Genomic DNA, 16,759 nt, shown 5'->3' on the forward strand with positions numbered 1-16,759 from the left:
GCCATTTTCTAGTTGCTTCAGGAGGAAGCAGAGGTAAATGAATATATTCAATATTCTATGTGTAAGCCCAAATTGTTATTTTGATGATAATAGCTTGGCTGCCACTGAACTCAACTCTGAGATTGTCTTTTTATAATTCCTGTTACACTTCAAATATATAAAAATTCATATATTTATATATGTAAATTAGTATATACAGCTGGCTCTCCATATCTGTGGGTTCTATATTGCTGAACCCACAGATATGTCAAAATATTTTTTTAAAAAGGATGGTTGTGCCTGTATCGAACATGTGTAGATATTTTTTCTTCTTGTCATTCTGTAAATAACACAGTATAACAACTACACAGCATTTACATTGTATTATATATTACAGGTAATTGAAAGTAAAGTACATGGGAGAATGTTCTTAGGTTATATGCAAATATCTAGCCATTTTATATAAAGGATTTGAGGATCCATGGATTGTGGTATTTGCAGAGGTAGGGGGAGAGTCTTGGAACCTAATTCCCCGGGGATATCAAGAAGTGACTGTGTGTGTGTGTATGTGTGTGTTTTATTGACTCGTATAATGAATATGACTCATTTATTGACTCATATAATGAATATAAAGTTCAAGATTACAACCAGGTGTAAGCTGACTTTGACATGGTCTTATCTCTTAGATTTCCACAGTCATATTATGACTTGTGGAGTCCTAATTTCCCCGATATTCTCTCTCTCTCTCTCTCTCTTTTTATCGCTCTCTCTCTCTCTCTTTCTTTCTCTCTCTCTCTCTCTCTCTCTCTCTCTCTCTCTATATATATATATATATATATATATATATATATATATCTGTCTCAGAATTTTTAGGTGTTTTCAATGGGAAAGTTTTTTTTTCAGGGTTACTAATCTGCCACATTGCCAGAAATGGTGGTTTCTTTAGATTATTCTTTACTGATAAAATTGACAACATGACAGTCTGGCAGCTGGGTTCAAGTTTAAGTTCAATGATTCAACATAGTCTGGCCCAAATCTCTTCTAAACACTTGTAACCAAAACTAGGAATGTGGAAACCAAGGCCTGAGTCTTCATGTTGACAACAGTGTATATTTCTTCCGGAAGACTCAGATGAAGGGTATTTTGAAGGTCTGCTGATATTGGAGCTAGGGCTTTGAGATCAGACAAATCTGGGATTGATTCCTGATTTCCCTCTTTTGCTAATAGTGTGAATCTTCTCAGATTATTTAACCTCTCCTGAGATGGTAACCTTATAAAATAAGTATAATCATGCCTACCTTGTTGCTTCTATGATGATTAGTCACAACTGAAAACCATATTTATCACTGTGTCCAGCACAAAGTAGTTACTCCAATGGTGACTCCAAAATCATTTTTTCATACTGTCATTCTGTCATTTGGGATGTCTCTGAGTATACACATGAGGGGCAAGGCCATGGAATGAGTGCCTATACTTTCTTGCTTAAGAGGGAATATTCTGAATCTATATTTTGAGATTAGATTTATGGGCTTAGGTAGAAATTATTCCTTATCAATTCTCAGCTTCCCATGAAACATTAGGGAGGCAATTTTTGCAGTATTTTGTTGTGATCAATCTTTAGGCCTTCTGAGCTCAAACTGCACTCAGATCGATGGACATCAATCTGATGACCTCATCACCTGGTTATGATGTCTTGAACGGGTATGACAATCATCAGCAGATTTTGCCGCATGTCTTAACTTGAAAAAGAAAGGTTCTTTACCTCTTTTGAGAAAAAAGGCTGGAAATGAGTATTCTTGCTACCTTCTGGCATAGTTATTATCTTTAAAACCTGAGCTGCAGTGATGTAGATAAATAATTTAGTGGTACAATGCCTTTTTTCATATCAAAGAACCTGATTTTCCAAGGGTATTTCAATGTGGTCTGTCTACATCAATATGACTAAGGAAAGAAAGTGTTGCACCAGTGTTTCGATGCAGCAAATCTTCAATCTTGTTGTCATACCTTTCAGAGGAAAATAAGTTCTGGGTTAAACATAAACAAGTGGATTGGGTAATACTTCTCTTAGGAAATCACTTCTTATTCCTCACTTTAAATAAAACTACTTTTTAACCAATCAAAAGAATTTTTCAGGTAGAACAATTGTATTTCATGAAACACACAGTAAGGCAGTAACCCATTCCGGTGCTGCTTAAAGAGTGATTGGAAACACCATGTGCATTGATCTGTTGATAGTTTTCTTTTCTTTGTTATTCTATTTTATTAACAGAATTCCCTTCAACCCTCCTCCTACCAGTTATATCACTGAGAACCTAGTGCATGCCAAATGCTGGAGACAAGAGTGAAAGAGACCTTGTCTCTCTCCCAAAGGAGACTATTAACAAGGAGCCTAATGAGCAACTCAGAACTGGCAGAGACTAAATGTAGAGAAGGAAGATGTTTATGGCTTTAGGAGGTGGTGGCCTTTGAAGCTCATCTTAAGCAATTACTGGAACAAAGGCAAGGGAATGTTGTTTTGTTGGTGCAAATGTAATTGCGGTGTTTGCCATTAAAAGTAATGACCAAAACCACAATTACATTTGCTCCAACCTGAAAATTCAAGGAGAAGGAATGGCAGGCATAGAAAGAGGTACAAGAGAGCCTTGTGAGTTTAGGAAATAAGACATCATAATTTAGCATGATTAGAATTAAGGAGAGATACAGCTCAAAGACAATTTGATAGTGGACACCCCTAAATGACAAGCTTAGCATTTGTCTTTCATCTCCCATGCCACTAGGAGCCAGCAGTCACATGATGTGATCAGATTGGTATTTTGGAAAGATTCTTATAGCAGTGTAGGAGACTGTTGGGAGGATTTGCAAGGAATTTAAGTTAGATTTAAACTACAAAGCAGGGAACAGATATTAGTTATAGATACTACCATCAATGTTTTGAGGATGAGAGAGACTAGAGATGGAGATGGAGAATTTCTGATTTTTTTCCTTGACAAAGACTGGGGCTTACTGGTAGGTCCTACAGAGATGGAATGGAGACCACACAGGGCCTGTTACCCAGTAAAGCTCATGGTGCTAGAGGAGGACTTTCAGGTCATGTCCAAGGGTGATTCCTGAGTTGACTCTGAATAATATGCTATAGATGGAAAGTCAAAACTGGAAGCATTTCACCAGTAAATCGGGAGACAAAATTTGAACCAACACATGTCAGTGAGTAAATCACAGAGAATAGTGTGAAAAATATCAGCAGAACTAGCAGAAAGAAGAAGTTATGGACAAATTCCAGAGCAGAGAGGCTGACAGAGGATTGTTATTATTATTGTGTTTGTTTTTGTTCCAGAATCTATTTCTAGAGCAGGTTTATTCAAATGGGCTAGGTCCACATAGGCAGACCAGATGAGAAACGATGAGAGCATGAACCACCAGTGCCACCATGGAGGACAGGGAGGAAAGAAGAAATTCCAGAGATGTAAAGGAGGCTTGATGGCTGATTAGACTGATGGCTGATTAAGGCAAACCTAAGATACTTTCGGTTTTTTTGTTTTGTTTCATTTTGGCTGAACAACTTGGGCAAACAGGAATAAGACTAGATTTAGGAAGCAAGTAATAAGTTCAGCTTGGGAGATTCTGAAGATCTAAAAGAAACGGTCAAGGTAGGAAGTTGGCATGTGGGGTTGGATGTTAGGGGAAAGTTTAGTGCAAAGTATATAAATGAGAGAAGAATGCCAAATACCCTGCAACAGTAGTCCCTGCTACCTCCAACTGTATCTATAATGTACTAAGCTCCCCAGCTCTGCTAGGTTGTGGTCCAGTGAATCCTTTGTAGGGCTAAAGAAAAGGGGGATGGAACACAGGGGAAATGGGAGTAAAAGCCTGGGCAGTCACCTGCAGATGTATGAACAATTCACATCAGAGGCTATTTTAGGAGAAACAGACATATGTAATCCAGGTGAAATAGGATACCAGTAGTATTTCTTACTGTCTGTGAGAAATTGGAGAAGTTGTTCTTTTGATTCCCTGTGCTTGGAGAAGGTTCTGCTGTCAATGGTTCCACCTAGGACTGTACAGGAGAGGGCCCCTTGGAGTACACAGGTTGCCTCTTGGATAGTCTTATTCAGACCCAAAATATATTGAAACACAGGAAAGGTTCAAGCACTTATTTAACTGAACTTTCCAAGAGCAACAGAAGCAAACTGGAAACTGATTCTTAAGCTTTGTTCTAGTAGGGAAAGGCCTCACTCTTCCAGGTCTTTAGTAGGTTGCAGGATTCCAGATCTCTTTCCCAATTTAACTCCTTCATCTTCCTTGTGCAGTACTTCAGCCATTCTTCAGAGTCTGTCCTCACTCCCCACTGAAAAAGTCCCCTCAGAGGTCTTGTGAATGTAAGTCCTCTGATGTCAACTGAGATGTAAATAGGAGCTTTCTCCTGCCTAGATTTGGCAGGTGTAGTCTTCAGTTCTGTTGCTTCACCTGGGAAAGGTAACAGGGATTTCAGATCACATCTAGTCTCTCCACTCTGGAGATATGAGGCTGGTTTCCTCTTGCTATGCTTAAAAGCAACATATTTTATTTGGAGGAACATTTATGTTCTCTTGTAGGTAATAGTCTTGTCACAAATGAGGATGCTGTATATTTGTTCTCAATATAAGCCTGACCATGAGCATGACATTAATTTTACCAAGGGGTACTTCACTCCTTCTGACCCTGTCACAATGGAGGGACCAGCTCATTAGATGATACTGGCTCTGTTTTTAGCCACCCAGATGGTAGCACCTGCTCCTGGCACATTTTTTTCTGATATCCCATTTCTCTTCTGAGAGAAGGGATAAAGTATCCCTCAATTTATAACATCATATTTATATCACAAAGAACTAACTAGAAATGATTTTGGGGTACCTGCTATAGCATTATCAATGGTTTTTCTCCTCTCCTCTTGAGCTGGTGGCTTGGAGGGAGTTGTGTCTCCCCAAAGTTCAGATTAGCACCCTTTTCTTTATCAGAAGAGTGGGGATTAAGGGGACTGTTAGCAGAAACTCTCCATTAAAAAGTAGGACATGGCACACATTAAAAACATCAAGTGTAAATATTGAGTTTTAAAAAATATGTTTCTAGATACCTTTTCTCACTAAATGTAACCAGGGGTCCTTGGAAAATTGGCTTATTCCAAGGCAGAGAGAATAGAATATGAATAAGAAACGTTTCATGCCAGAAGGTAATGAAGAGTTCAAAAATGAATGAAGACATGTCAGAAAAAAATCAAAAGCCAACTTCAAGATGCCTCTTCTGGCCAAATCTGAGACAATTTGAGCATCAAAATTGATAACAATGGACTATAATCTATTGCAAAGGATCCATGAGTCTATATTGTAATAAAAATGAGTATAAAAATGAATGAGAGAGAGAGAAAAAAAAACCCTTTCTTACCATCAACCTGTGTGGTCCTAATAAAATACTATTAAATATGAACACAATAATGGAGATTTAAAAAAAATCATTATTTTACAAACATGGTAACTGATTTAGGCAAGATTCATTAATTAACATTAAAACTATTAGGTGACCATTTGTTAAGGAACAGAATATTTGTATAGTCTAAAAGTGTCTCTTAAATTTACTGTTAATTATAAAACGAAAGTAGTGACTTTAGAATGGAGAAACCTGTGGGACACTTCCTTAGCCAAGTGATCAAACCTAAGATTACCACTAATGAGACAAACCTAAGTCACATATCTCTTAATATGATGCACTGAGAAGGATACAATATCTGTAACTACTTTCAGTGTCAGGGTTTGAAGAGCTTGGGGGAATGAGTAGGGTTTTTGGTGACAACTTTTTAAAAAACAATCTAAAGTGACTGATCTTCAGTGAGCCCTATCTGTGCCCTTCTTTCTTTCAGGAAGTCCCCTAGCCATAAATGCCCTTCCTTCCTCATTGAGACCACCTCTAACCCCTCTTTAAGATCCTAGTCAGCTTTATGTCTTCCAAACCTTTCATTATTTTTCACCTTGTAAGCTGGAAATGATTTTCCCTACATTGGATTATCATCCCCATGTCTAGGTCCTCTTTTGAGGTACTATTTCCTTCTTTATAATTTATCTACTTGTGCACGATTGTTTTCCTAGACTATAAGTTCCTTGAAGAGAGGTATCTTGTCCAATTTATCTTTGTATTATCAAGTGCATCTTCCATATAGGAGGAGCTTCATAAATGTTTGCTGAGTGAATGTAAGAAGGATCATCTTGTTACCATCAGTGTTTTGCATTAGTCTAGAATTGTGATGTTAAATATGGCATCTATTAGGCATATATCACTATTTAATTTTAAATTGAGATAAAGTAATTTAAAAAATTAGTTCTTCAATCTCACTAATCCACATTTGAAGTGCTTAGCAGCCACATGTGCCTAGGCACTACCATACTGGAGACAGCAAGTAGCAGAACATTTCCATCATCACAGGGAGTTCCACTGAACACTATTCTTCTAGGGCATGGTAATTTCCAGTTTCCAAAACCTAATTTCTGAGCTAACAATCCCTGCTTTCATCTGCTCCAATCCCCATATTTGCTTTTCCTGCCCAGAGTTGTCTGTGGTTCTGGGAGGTATTTGCTCTGTTCTGATATATAAGATGGCACCTCCTGGACCAAAAACAAACAAACAAACAAACAAAACTTTCACTAGTTGTATGGATCTACTAATCCAATCAAAGTAGTTAGTTAATTGAATTATCTGTACAGTAACAGCTTTATTGAGGTATGTTACATGCCATATAATTCATCTGTTTTGAGTGTATGATTTTTAGTGAATTTACAGAGTTGTTCAGCTGTCACCACAATCTAATTTCAGAGCATTTCCATCACCCCAGACATCCCATGTACCATTTTGCAGTCATTCCCCATTCACACCCCAGTCCCAGGCAACCACTTTTCTATGTTCTGTTTCTATAGATTGCTTTTCTAGACACTTCACATAAGTAGTGTTGTACAATAGTCTTTTGTGTCTGGCTTCTTTAAATTAGCTTAATGTCTTTGGGGTTCATACATGTTTGTAGCATGTATCATTATTTCATTCCTTTTTATTGCCAAGTAATATTTTATTTCATGGAAGTACCACATTTTCTTTATTCACCTGTTGATGGATATTTGGATTGTTTCTGTTTCTTGGTTTTTACAAATAATGCTGCAATGACTATTTGAATAGAATGGCATATGTTTTTAGTTCTCTTGGATATATACCTAAGAGTAGAACTCCTGGATTATATGATAAATCTGTGTTTAGTATTTTAAAAAACTGACCTTTTCCTAAAGTGGCTGCACCATTTACCTTTCTGTGAATAATATATGTTGTTCCAGTTTCTCCACATTCTCCCATATCTTTACCAACACTTATTATGGCCTGTGATTTTATTATTATACATATTAATAATATGACATCTCATGGTTTTAATTTGCATTTCTCTAATAACTAGTGATGTTGAGCATCTTGTATGTGCTTATTAGCCATTTGTGTATCTTCTGTAATGAAATGTCTGTAAAATATTTGGCCAATTTTAAACTTAGGTCATTTGTCTTTTTAGTATTCAGTTATGAGCGATTTTTTTTTTTTTTTTTTTTTTTTGAGACAGAGTTTCATTCCTGTTGCCCAGGCTGGAGTTCATTGGCGCAATCTCAGCTCACTCCAACCTCTGCCTCCCGGGTTCAAGCAGTTTTCCAGCCTCAGCCTCCTGAGTAGCTGGGATTACAGGTGCCTGCCACCACGCCCAGCTGATTTTTGTATTTTTAGTAAAGATGGGGTTTTGCCCTGTTGGCCAGGCTGGTCTCGAACTCCTGACCTCAAGTGATTCACCCACCTCAGCCTCCCAAAGTGCTGGGATTATAGGTGTGAGCCACTATGCCCGGCCAATATATGGAAATTTAAATGATATGTTTTAGGTACACCACATATTTCCTAAGACTACTTCAGATTATTTTTCACAGGGGAAGTTAGATTTTCACACATTGTTAAATAAAAATGGATTATTTTTATTTCAAAAAAGAGGATATGTACCGTCAGTAACCATATTTGCCTATTTTCTTGATTGTACAGGGAGAAGATACCCATTATCAGAAAAAAAAATTATGCACTATATGTACCAGTTATGTAAATCCCTTGATCATATTCACAGGTATGCTCTTAAGAGATTTGACAGCCTGAAATTAATAAAATGTGTTAGCATTCAAGTTCAAGAATCTGAATCAATGAAGTGTAATTAATTCTATTTTTCCTTTTATACTCAATGCAGAAATGGAATATTTCACAGAGATGTGAAACCAGAGAATATCCTCATAAAGGTAAGAGCCTTTACATGAAAGCTGGGTATCAGAAGAAAGGTTGAATAGAAAACTCCCCCCACCAGAGGAGCTTTCAGTCCATGTAGCTAGACAGCTTGTTTGTTACGGTATTTTTTGCCTCTCAGGTTGTAAAAAAATGTTTTATTTAATAAATGCCAGCAACACAACTGACTGTGCACCTGGAAGAAAATAACAGGAAGTACCCTTGAAACACTGCAGACCACAATGAGCCCCATTCAGATGGCCATTCGAAACCCCTGGAGGTAAATGTGGCAGAGGCAGGATTGGAGTGCAGGTTCGTCTCACTCGAAAGCCACTAAACCCCCTGTGGCTAAGCCGTACAATTTGCTGTTCCCGGAGCCTGTCACTGGCTGTCAGCAGGCTCCTCTGAGGCTTTGTGGCTAAAGAGCCCTGCCGGGCCAGCTGGCGGCATGACCGGACAGACAACTAGTGTCGTTCATTTGTAGAAGCGCCACGATCTAACCATTTTCAAAACCTGTAGACATTTGGAAATATGTGTAAAACATAGCCAGAATATTTGTACACCTGTTCCACTGAATAGAAACATCACTTCCTTATCTGCCAGAGGCACTTTCAGGTGCTCATAACACCGGCAATTTGTATTTTACAGACTAGATGCTAGTAACTTTCCCTCTGGTGCATAAACATTTGGAGTGGTTTGTATTACGATAGCCACATAATGAGATGTTACTTGTCCTGCTTCTCTCCCCCTGTAGCAGGATGTCCTGAAATTAGGGGACTTTGGCTCCTGCCGGAGTGTCTATTCCAAGCAGCCGTACACGGAATACATCTCCACCCGCTGGTACCGGGCCCCGGAGTGCCTCCTCACTGACGGGTTCTACACATACAAGATGGACCTGTGGAGCGCCGGCTGCGTGTTCTACGAGATCGCCAGGTAGCGCCAGCCTGGCTCCTGCGGCGGGAGGGTGGAACAGCCAGGCTCGCGCTCCTTCCCCTGCAGTCCAGGTGTCATGGTCATTCTGGTTTTGTTTTTATTTAATTGTTTTTAATTTAACAGCAAGTAGACTAGGCTTTCATTTTACTTTTGTCGAATATTTGTCCTGGCCTGCCCTTCCCAGAGTGGAGCACCAACCCTCAGTTGTTCTCCCTCACACACACCCCAGCGGTGTTGGAGCTGCCTCCTTGGGCTTGCCGTGAGGGGCTTGATGGGGCTGCTGCCCTGGAGCAGAGGAAGCATGCCCACCGCCCCTCCTGGGGCTGCCATGGGGAGGGGTGACTCGGGCCTCCCCTGAGAGGTGCAGTTATATCAGGTAGGGTGCCGTGGCCACTGGTGTGAGGATGACATACCATCTGGCACAGTTGAACTCTAGAAAGCCCTAATCCCAGCCCTCCCTGCTCCAGCCTCCAAACCCCTCACTCCCCTCAGCCTTTGGGAAGGAGCAGTGGCCCTGGGATGAGGCGACAGGAGGCGGGTCCCACTTAGAGGTGAATGGTGTTGAGTTGAAGAAGCGCACGGGGGTGGAGGTGGCCTCTAGCAGGCGGCAGTGAGGTTACGGTCTGGCGGCACATCTGAGGGATCACAGTCTGTCCCACCTGCTCGGCCACTACAGAAGTACGGAGAGATGCGCGCTTGAGGACACACTCTCCTTTGATCCGGACGGTTCCTACTGATAACTTTTCATTTTGGAAAGCCGAGTGGCAATTTCACTGAAGCCAGAGTGTCAACTGAGAATCCCTTCTCATGAGCCCAGGTCCTGTGAGTTCATCTGGAGGGGCAGGCGTCAGGAGCACCAGCACACAGGGCAGCCCAGCGCACCAGCTGCCGAGCTGGACCGGGCTGACATCCCCACGAGGAGCTGTTTCCGGCTCACCCGCGTTTCCTCCTCTATCCTTTAGTCACAAGATCCTGCTGTTTTCTGGAATAGAAGCTAGGCCTACCACCAGAGGGTATTTTCAAACCTTCTTTGTGACATGTAATAGGAATTGAATTTATTTATACGGGTTTAAAGTCTTTTCCCCACAATTCCAAAACCATAAAAGCTCTGGAAACCAAAAGGTTTCTTGGGACTCATCTGGTGACAAAACCTGACCTGCCTCACCCTGAATTTGTCAGCAAAACTCCCCTTGCCTGATGGGAGGCTCACTGTGGGGTTATTTATCATGGGTAGTGTGAATTAGTCATATTTCACTGCAGACAGTGCGCTGGACAGATGTTGGAATGTGGCTGTCTTTTGCCTCTTAGAAAACACATGTCAGGGCCAGGCACGGTGGCTCATGCCTATAGTCCCAGCACTTTGGGAGGCTGAGGGAGGATCACAAGGTCAGCAGTTTGAGACCAGCCTGACCAACATGGTGAAACCCCATCTCTACTAAAAATACAAAAGAAAAAAATTAGCTGGGTATGGTGCCACACACCTGTAGTCCCAGATAGGAGGCTGAGGCAGGGGAATCACTTGAACCCGGGAGGCGGAGGTTGCAGTGAGCTGAGATAACACCACTGCACTCCAGCCTGGAGGACAGAGTGAGACTCTGTCTTNGCGATCTCGGCTCACCGCAACCTCTGCCTCCTGGGTTCAGGCAATTCTCCTGCCTCAGCCTCCTGAGTAGCTGGGATTACAGGCACGCACCACCATGCCCAGCTAATGTTTTTGTATTTTTAGTAGAGACGGGGTTTCACCATGTTGACCAGGATGGTCTCAATCTCTTGACCTCGTGATCCACCCGCCTCGGCCTCCCAAGAGAGATTTTTATATGTTCTGGAACAAGTCCTTTATCAGACATATCATTTGCAAATATTTTTTATAGTCTGTGGCATGTATTTTCATTTTCTTGATGATGTGTTTTGAATTTCAAAATCATTTATTTATTTTATTTTACAGATAAGAACTCTACAGGTAATTTATTTGCTATTGTGAAAGTGCAAATTGTTCCAGAATTTTGCTTCCATGTCAAATTCCTCTGCTAATTTTTTCTATACATTTAGTGAATTTTAGAAAAAGAACATGCATCTGCTTTCTGTTTAAGAAGGGGGTATACATAAAGAAAGTTTCCCCTATTCCTGAATTTAAGTTAAAACATTTATGCTCTGTTTTGTGAATTTCAGAACAATATTTAAGATTCTTCTGACAGTTGAGAAAATATGTTCATTCTTTGGTTTATTGACTTGGACAGAGAGAGGATTCCAGGGGTAGTTGAGGCTTCAGGAATAAAATAATGAATTTTCATGCAGTGTCAATTTTACTCTGATATACTATATAATTAAAAAATGTTTAGGTTCAGATTTATGTTATTTTATTGACATGAGCAAGTTTGTTACATAAGTAAATTTTGTGTCATGGGAGTTTGGCGTACAGATTATTTTATCACGCAGGTAATAAGCATAGTACCCCATAGGTAGTTTTTCAGTCCTCTCCCTCCTCCCACCATCCACCCTCAAGTAGCCCTGGTATCTATTGTTCTCTTCTTTGTGTAGTCAGTATTTAACTCATATTTATACATGAGAAAATGTAATATTTGGTTTTCTATTCCTGCATTAGTTTGCTTAGGATTATAGCACCCAGCCATAATCCATGTTCCTGCAAGGGACATGATCTCATCCTTTTTTATGTCTGCATAGTATTCCATGGTGTATATATACCACATTTTCTTGATCTAGTTTTCTGTTGATGGGCATTAACATTGATTCCATGCCTTTGCTATTGTGAATAGTGCTACAGTGAACTTAATGTATACCTGAGTCTTTATGATAGAACAGCTGATATTCCTTTGGGTATATACCCAATAATGGAATTGCGAGGTCAAATGGTACTCCTGTTTTAAGTTCTTTGGGAAATTGCTACACAAGTTTCCACAATAGCTGAACTAATTTCATTTTATCAGCAGTATGTATGTTTTCTCTTTTTTCTGCAACATGACTAGCATTTATTATTTTTTAATGATATGGCTTAGCTGAATCCACACCGAAATCTCATCTTGAATTGTACCCCCTATTATTTCCATGTGTAGAGGGAGGAACCCAGTGGGAGGTCATTGGATTGTGGAGGTAGTTTCCTTCATACTGTTCTCATGATAGTGAGTGAGTTCTTACAAGATCTGATGGTTTTATAAGGGGCTGTCCCTGCTTTGCTTCCTTCACACGCTCTCCCACTTGCTGCCACGTAAAACATGCCTACCTCCCTTTCCACCATAATTGTAAGCTTCCTGAAGACTTCCCAGCCATGCCAAACTGTGAGTCAATTAAACCTCTTTCAGTTATCAGTTACCCAGTCTTGGGTATTTCTTTATAGCAGTGTGAAAACAAACTAATAAAGGAAATTGGTACCATGGAGAGTGAGGCACTACTATAAAGATATTTGAAAATATGGAAGTGACTTTGGAACTGGGTAAGAGGCAGAGATGGGAACAGTTTGGAGGGCTCAGAAGAAGATAGAAGATGTGGGATAGTTTACAACTCCCTAGAGACTTGTTTAATGATTTAGACCAAAATGCTGATAATGATGTGGACAATGAAGTCCAGGCTGAGTGGTCTCAGATGGAGAGGAGAAACTTATTTGGACCTGTAGCAAAGGTCACTTTTGCTATGTTTTAGCAAAGGGACTGGTGGCCTTTTGCCCCTGCCCTAGAGATCTGTGGAACTTTGAACTTGAGACAGGTGATTTAGAGTCTAGCAGAATCAATTTCTAAGCAACAAAGCATTCAAGATGTGATATGGATTATTCTGAAAGCATTCAATGTTATGCATTCAAAAAGAGATGGTCTGAAATTGGAACTTATGTTTAAAAGGGAAGTAGAGCATAGAAGTTTGGAAATCTTGCAGCCGAATGATGTGATAGAAAAGAAAAACCTATTTTCTTGGGGGAGGAATTCAAGCTTGCTGTAGAAATTTGCATAAATAATGAGGAGCCAAATGTTAATCACCAAAAAATGGAGAAAATGTCTCTGGGGTCTGTCAGAGATCTTTATGGCAGCTGCTGCCATCACAAACCTGAGGCTTAGGAGAGAAAAATGGTTTCATGGGCTAGGCTCTGTGCAGCCTCAAAACTTGGTGCCCTGCATCCCAGTCATAGCTAAAAGGGGCCAACATATAGCTCAGACCATTGCTTCAGACAGTGCAAACTCAAATCCTTGGCAGCTTCGATGTGGAGTCGGGATTTGAGGTTCACAGAAGTCAAAAATTGAGGTTTGGGAACCTTCACCTATATTTTAGAGGATGTATGGAAATGCCTAATGTCCAGGCAGAAGTTTGCTGCAGGAGCAGAGCCTTCATGAAGAATCTCTACTAGGGCAGTGCAGAAGGGAAATGTGAGCTCAGAATCACCACACAGAGTCCCCACTGGGTCACTGCCTAGTAGATCTGTGAGAAGAGGGCCACCCTCCTCCAGATCCCAGAATGATAGAGTCACTGACAGCTTGCACCATGCACCTGGAAAAGCCACAAACACTCAACGCCAGCCCATGAAAGCAGCCAGGAGTTGATCTGAATCTTGCAGAGTCACATGCGTGGAGGTGCTCAAGATGGTGAGAGACTACCTCTTGCATCAGTGTGACCTGGTTGTGAGACGTGGAGTCAAAAGAGATTATTTTGGAGCTTTAAGGTATAATGAATGCCCCACTGGATTTCAAGCTTGCATGGGGCCTGTAGCCCCTTTGTTTTGGCCGATTTCTCCTATTTGGATGGCTGTGTTTACCCAATGCCTGTGTTATCATTGTATATCCCCCATTATTTCTTGGAAGTAACTAACCTGCTTTTGACTTTACAGGTTTCTTGGTGGAAGGGACTTGCCTGGATTTGGGCTTCTGAGTTAATGCTGGCATGAGTTAAAACTTTGCAGGACTATTGGGAAGGCATGGTTGTGTTTTGAAACGTGAGGACATGAGATTTGGGAGGAAGCAAGGGTGGAATGATATCGTTTGGCTCTGTGTCTTCAGCCAAATCTTATCTTGAATTGTAATACCCATAATCCCCACATGGTGAGGGAGGGAGCTGGTGGGAGGTTTTTGGATCCTGGAGTTCTCTCCATGCTGTTCTTGTAATAGTGAATGAGTTCTCATGAGATCTGATGGTTTTATAAGGGGCTCTTAGCCCCCTTTGCTTTTTTTTTACACACTCTCTTGCTTGCCGCCATGCCATCTAAGACATGCCTGCTTCCCCTCTGTCATGATTGTAAGTTTACTGAGGCCTCCCCAGCATGTGAAACTGTGAGTCATTTAAACCTCTTTCCTTTATAAATTACCCAGTCTTGAGTAGTATCTTTACAGCTCTGTGAAAATGGACTAATATTAAATACACTGACTTTTTGATAATAGACATTCCGACTGGTGTGAGATGGTATATCTTTGTGGTTTCAGTCTGCATTGAAAATGATTCTTTAATGTTTTGTGATGTTGAACAGTTTTTCATATGATTTTTGGCTGTGTGTATGCCTTCTTTTGAAAAGTGTCAATTCATGTCCTTTGCCTGCTTCCACTCCGACCCTGGCCTTTTTCTTTTTTTGAGATGGAGTCTTGCTCTGTTATCCAGGCTGGAGAGCAGTAATGTGATTGTGGCTCACTGCAGCCTATACCTCCCAGGTTCAAGCGATTCTCCTACCTCAGCCTCCCCAGTAGCTGGGATTATAGACACATGCCACCATGCCCAGCTAATTTTGTATTTTTAGTAGAAATGAGGTCTCACCATGTTGGCCAAGCTGGTCTTGAACTCCTGACCTCCAGTGATATGCCTGCCTCAGCCTCCCAAAGTGCTGGGCTTACAGTTATGAACCACCATGCCTGGCCCCTATTTGTCAACTTTTTAATGTGGTTGTTTTTTGCCTATTGAATTGTTTAAGTTGCTTATAGATTCTGGATGTTATACCTTTGTTGGATGCATAGTTTGTGAATATTTTCTCCCATTCTGTAGGTTGTCTGTTTACTCTGTCGATAGTTTCTTTTGCTGTACAGGAGTTCTTTAGTTTAATTAGATCACACTTGTCAATTTTTATTTTTGTTGCAATTGCTTTTGCCATTTTCATCATCAAATCTTTCCCAAAGCCTATGTCAAGAAGGACATTTCCAAGGTTATCTTCCAGGGTTTTTATATTTTCAGGTTTTATATCTTAGACTCTAATCTATCTTGAGTTGATCTTTGTATATGCTGTTAGATAGGGGTCCAGCTTCAGTCTTCTGCATATGGCTAGACTATTATCCCAACACCATTTATTGAATAGGGAGTTGTTTCCTCATCACTTCTTTTTGTCAGCTTTTCCTATACATGAACATGGAATGTTTTTCCATTTGTTTGTGTCATCTCTGATTTCTTTGAGCACTGTTTTTTGTTTTGAGATGGAGTCTCACTCTGCTGCCCAGGCTGGAGTTAAATGGTGTGATCTCTGCTCACTGCAACCTCCACCTCTCTGGTTCAAGCAATTCCCCTGCCTCAGCCTCCCAGGAAGCTGGAATTACAGGTGCACCCCACACACCCAGCTAATATTTTTTGTATTTTTAGTAGAAACGGGATTTCACCATGTTGGCCAGACTGGTGTTGAACACCTGACCTCAGGCAATCTGCCTGCCTCAGCCTCCCAAAGTGCTGGGATTACGGGCAGGAGCTACCACGCCTAGCCTGAGCATTGCTTTATAATTCTTGTTGTAGAGATCTTTCACTTCCCTGTTTAGCTGTATTCCAAGGTATTTTATTATTTTTTGCTATTATGAATGGAATTACATTGTTGATTTGGTTTGAATGTTGTTCCTGCATAGAACTGCTACTGAATTCTGTACCTTGATTTTTATATCCTGCAACCTTGCTGAAGTTCTTTATCCAATCTCAGAACTTTGGGGCAGAGTTTATGGGGTTTTCTAGATAGAGAATCATATTGTCTGCAAACAGAGATGGTCTGATTTCCTTTCTTTCTATCTGGAGGCCTTTTATTTCTTTCTCTTACCTGATTGCTCTGGCTAGGACTTTCAGTACTATGTTAAATAGAAGCGATGAGGCTGGGTGCAGTGGCTTCCACCTGCCATTCCAGCACTTTGGGAGGCCATGGTGGACAGATCATTTGAGGTGGTCAGGAGTTTGAGACTAGCCTGGATAACATAGTAAAACCCTGTCTCTACTAAAAATACAAAAATTAGCCAGGCGTGGTGGCACATGCCTGTAACCCCAGTTACTCAGGAGGCTGAGGCAGGAGAATCACTTGAACGTGGGAGGTGGAGGCTACAGTGATTGAGACTGTGTCACTGCATTCCAGCCTGGGTGACAGAGTGAGATTTTGTTCCCAACCCCTCAAAAGGAGTGGTGAGAGTGGGCATCCTTGTTTTATTACTGTTCTGAAGGAGAATGCTTCCAGCTTTTGCTTATTCAGTGTGATGTTGGCTGTGGGTTTGCTATAGATGGGCTCTAATTTTTTTGAAATCAAATAATTCTTTGAATCTGATGAGAACAAAGATACAATATACTAGAATCTCTGGGACGAAGCTAAATGAGTGTGAACAGGGAA

The 16,759-nt window shown here is 40.7% G+C and overlaps 1 protein-coding gene across 2 annotated transcripts; it reads left to right on the plus strand.

The window, feature by feature from the left end:
- Window positions 1-7,839: 7,839 nt before the first annotated feature.
- Window positions 7,840-10,602, plus strand: LOC108302567 (MAPK/MAK/MRK overlapping kinase-like). 2 transcript variants are annotated; one of them, XM_037737491.1, is made up of 3 exons: window positions 7,840-8,134; window positions 8,252-8,300; window positions 9,041-10,602. In XM_037737491.1, exons 1-3 carry the CDS (start codon window positions 8,088-8,090, stop codon window positions 9,218-9,220), a joined length of 276 nt encoding a protein of 91 aa, XP_037593419.1. In that variant the 5' UTR covers window positions 7,840-8,087; the 3' UTR covers window positions 9,221-10,602. The 2 variants fall into 2 exon arrangements, with proteins under 2 accessions (XP_037593419.1, XP_017381720.1); XM_017526231.2 differs by having other exon boundaries at window positions 7,855-8,134; window positions 9,038-9,255.
- Window positions 10,603-16,759: the final 6,157 nt, after the last annotated feature.

This window comes from Cebus imitator, unplaced genomic scaffold (assembly GCF_001604975.1).
Source record: "Cebus imitator isolate Cc_AM_T3 unplaced genomic scaffold, Cebus_imitator-1.0 Scaffold1, whole genome shotgun sequence".
Lineage (NCBI taxonomy): Eukaryota > Metazoa > Chordata > Mammalia > Primates > Cebidae > Cebus > Cebus imitator.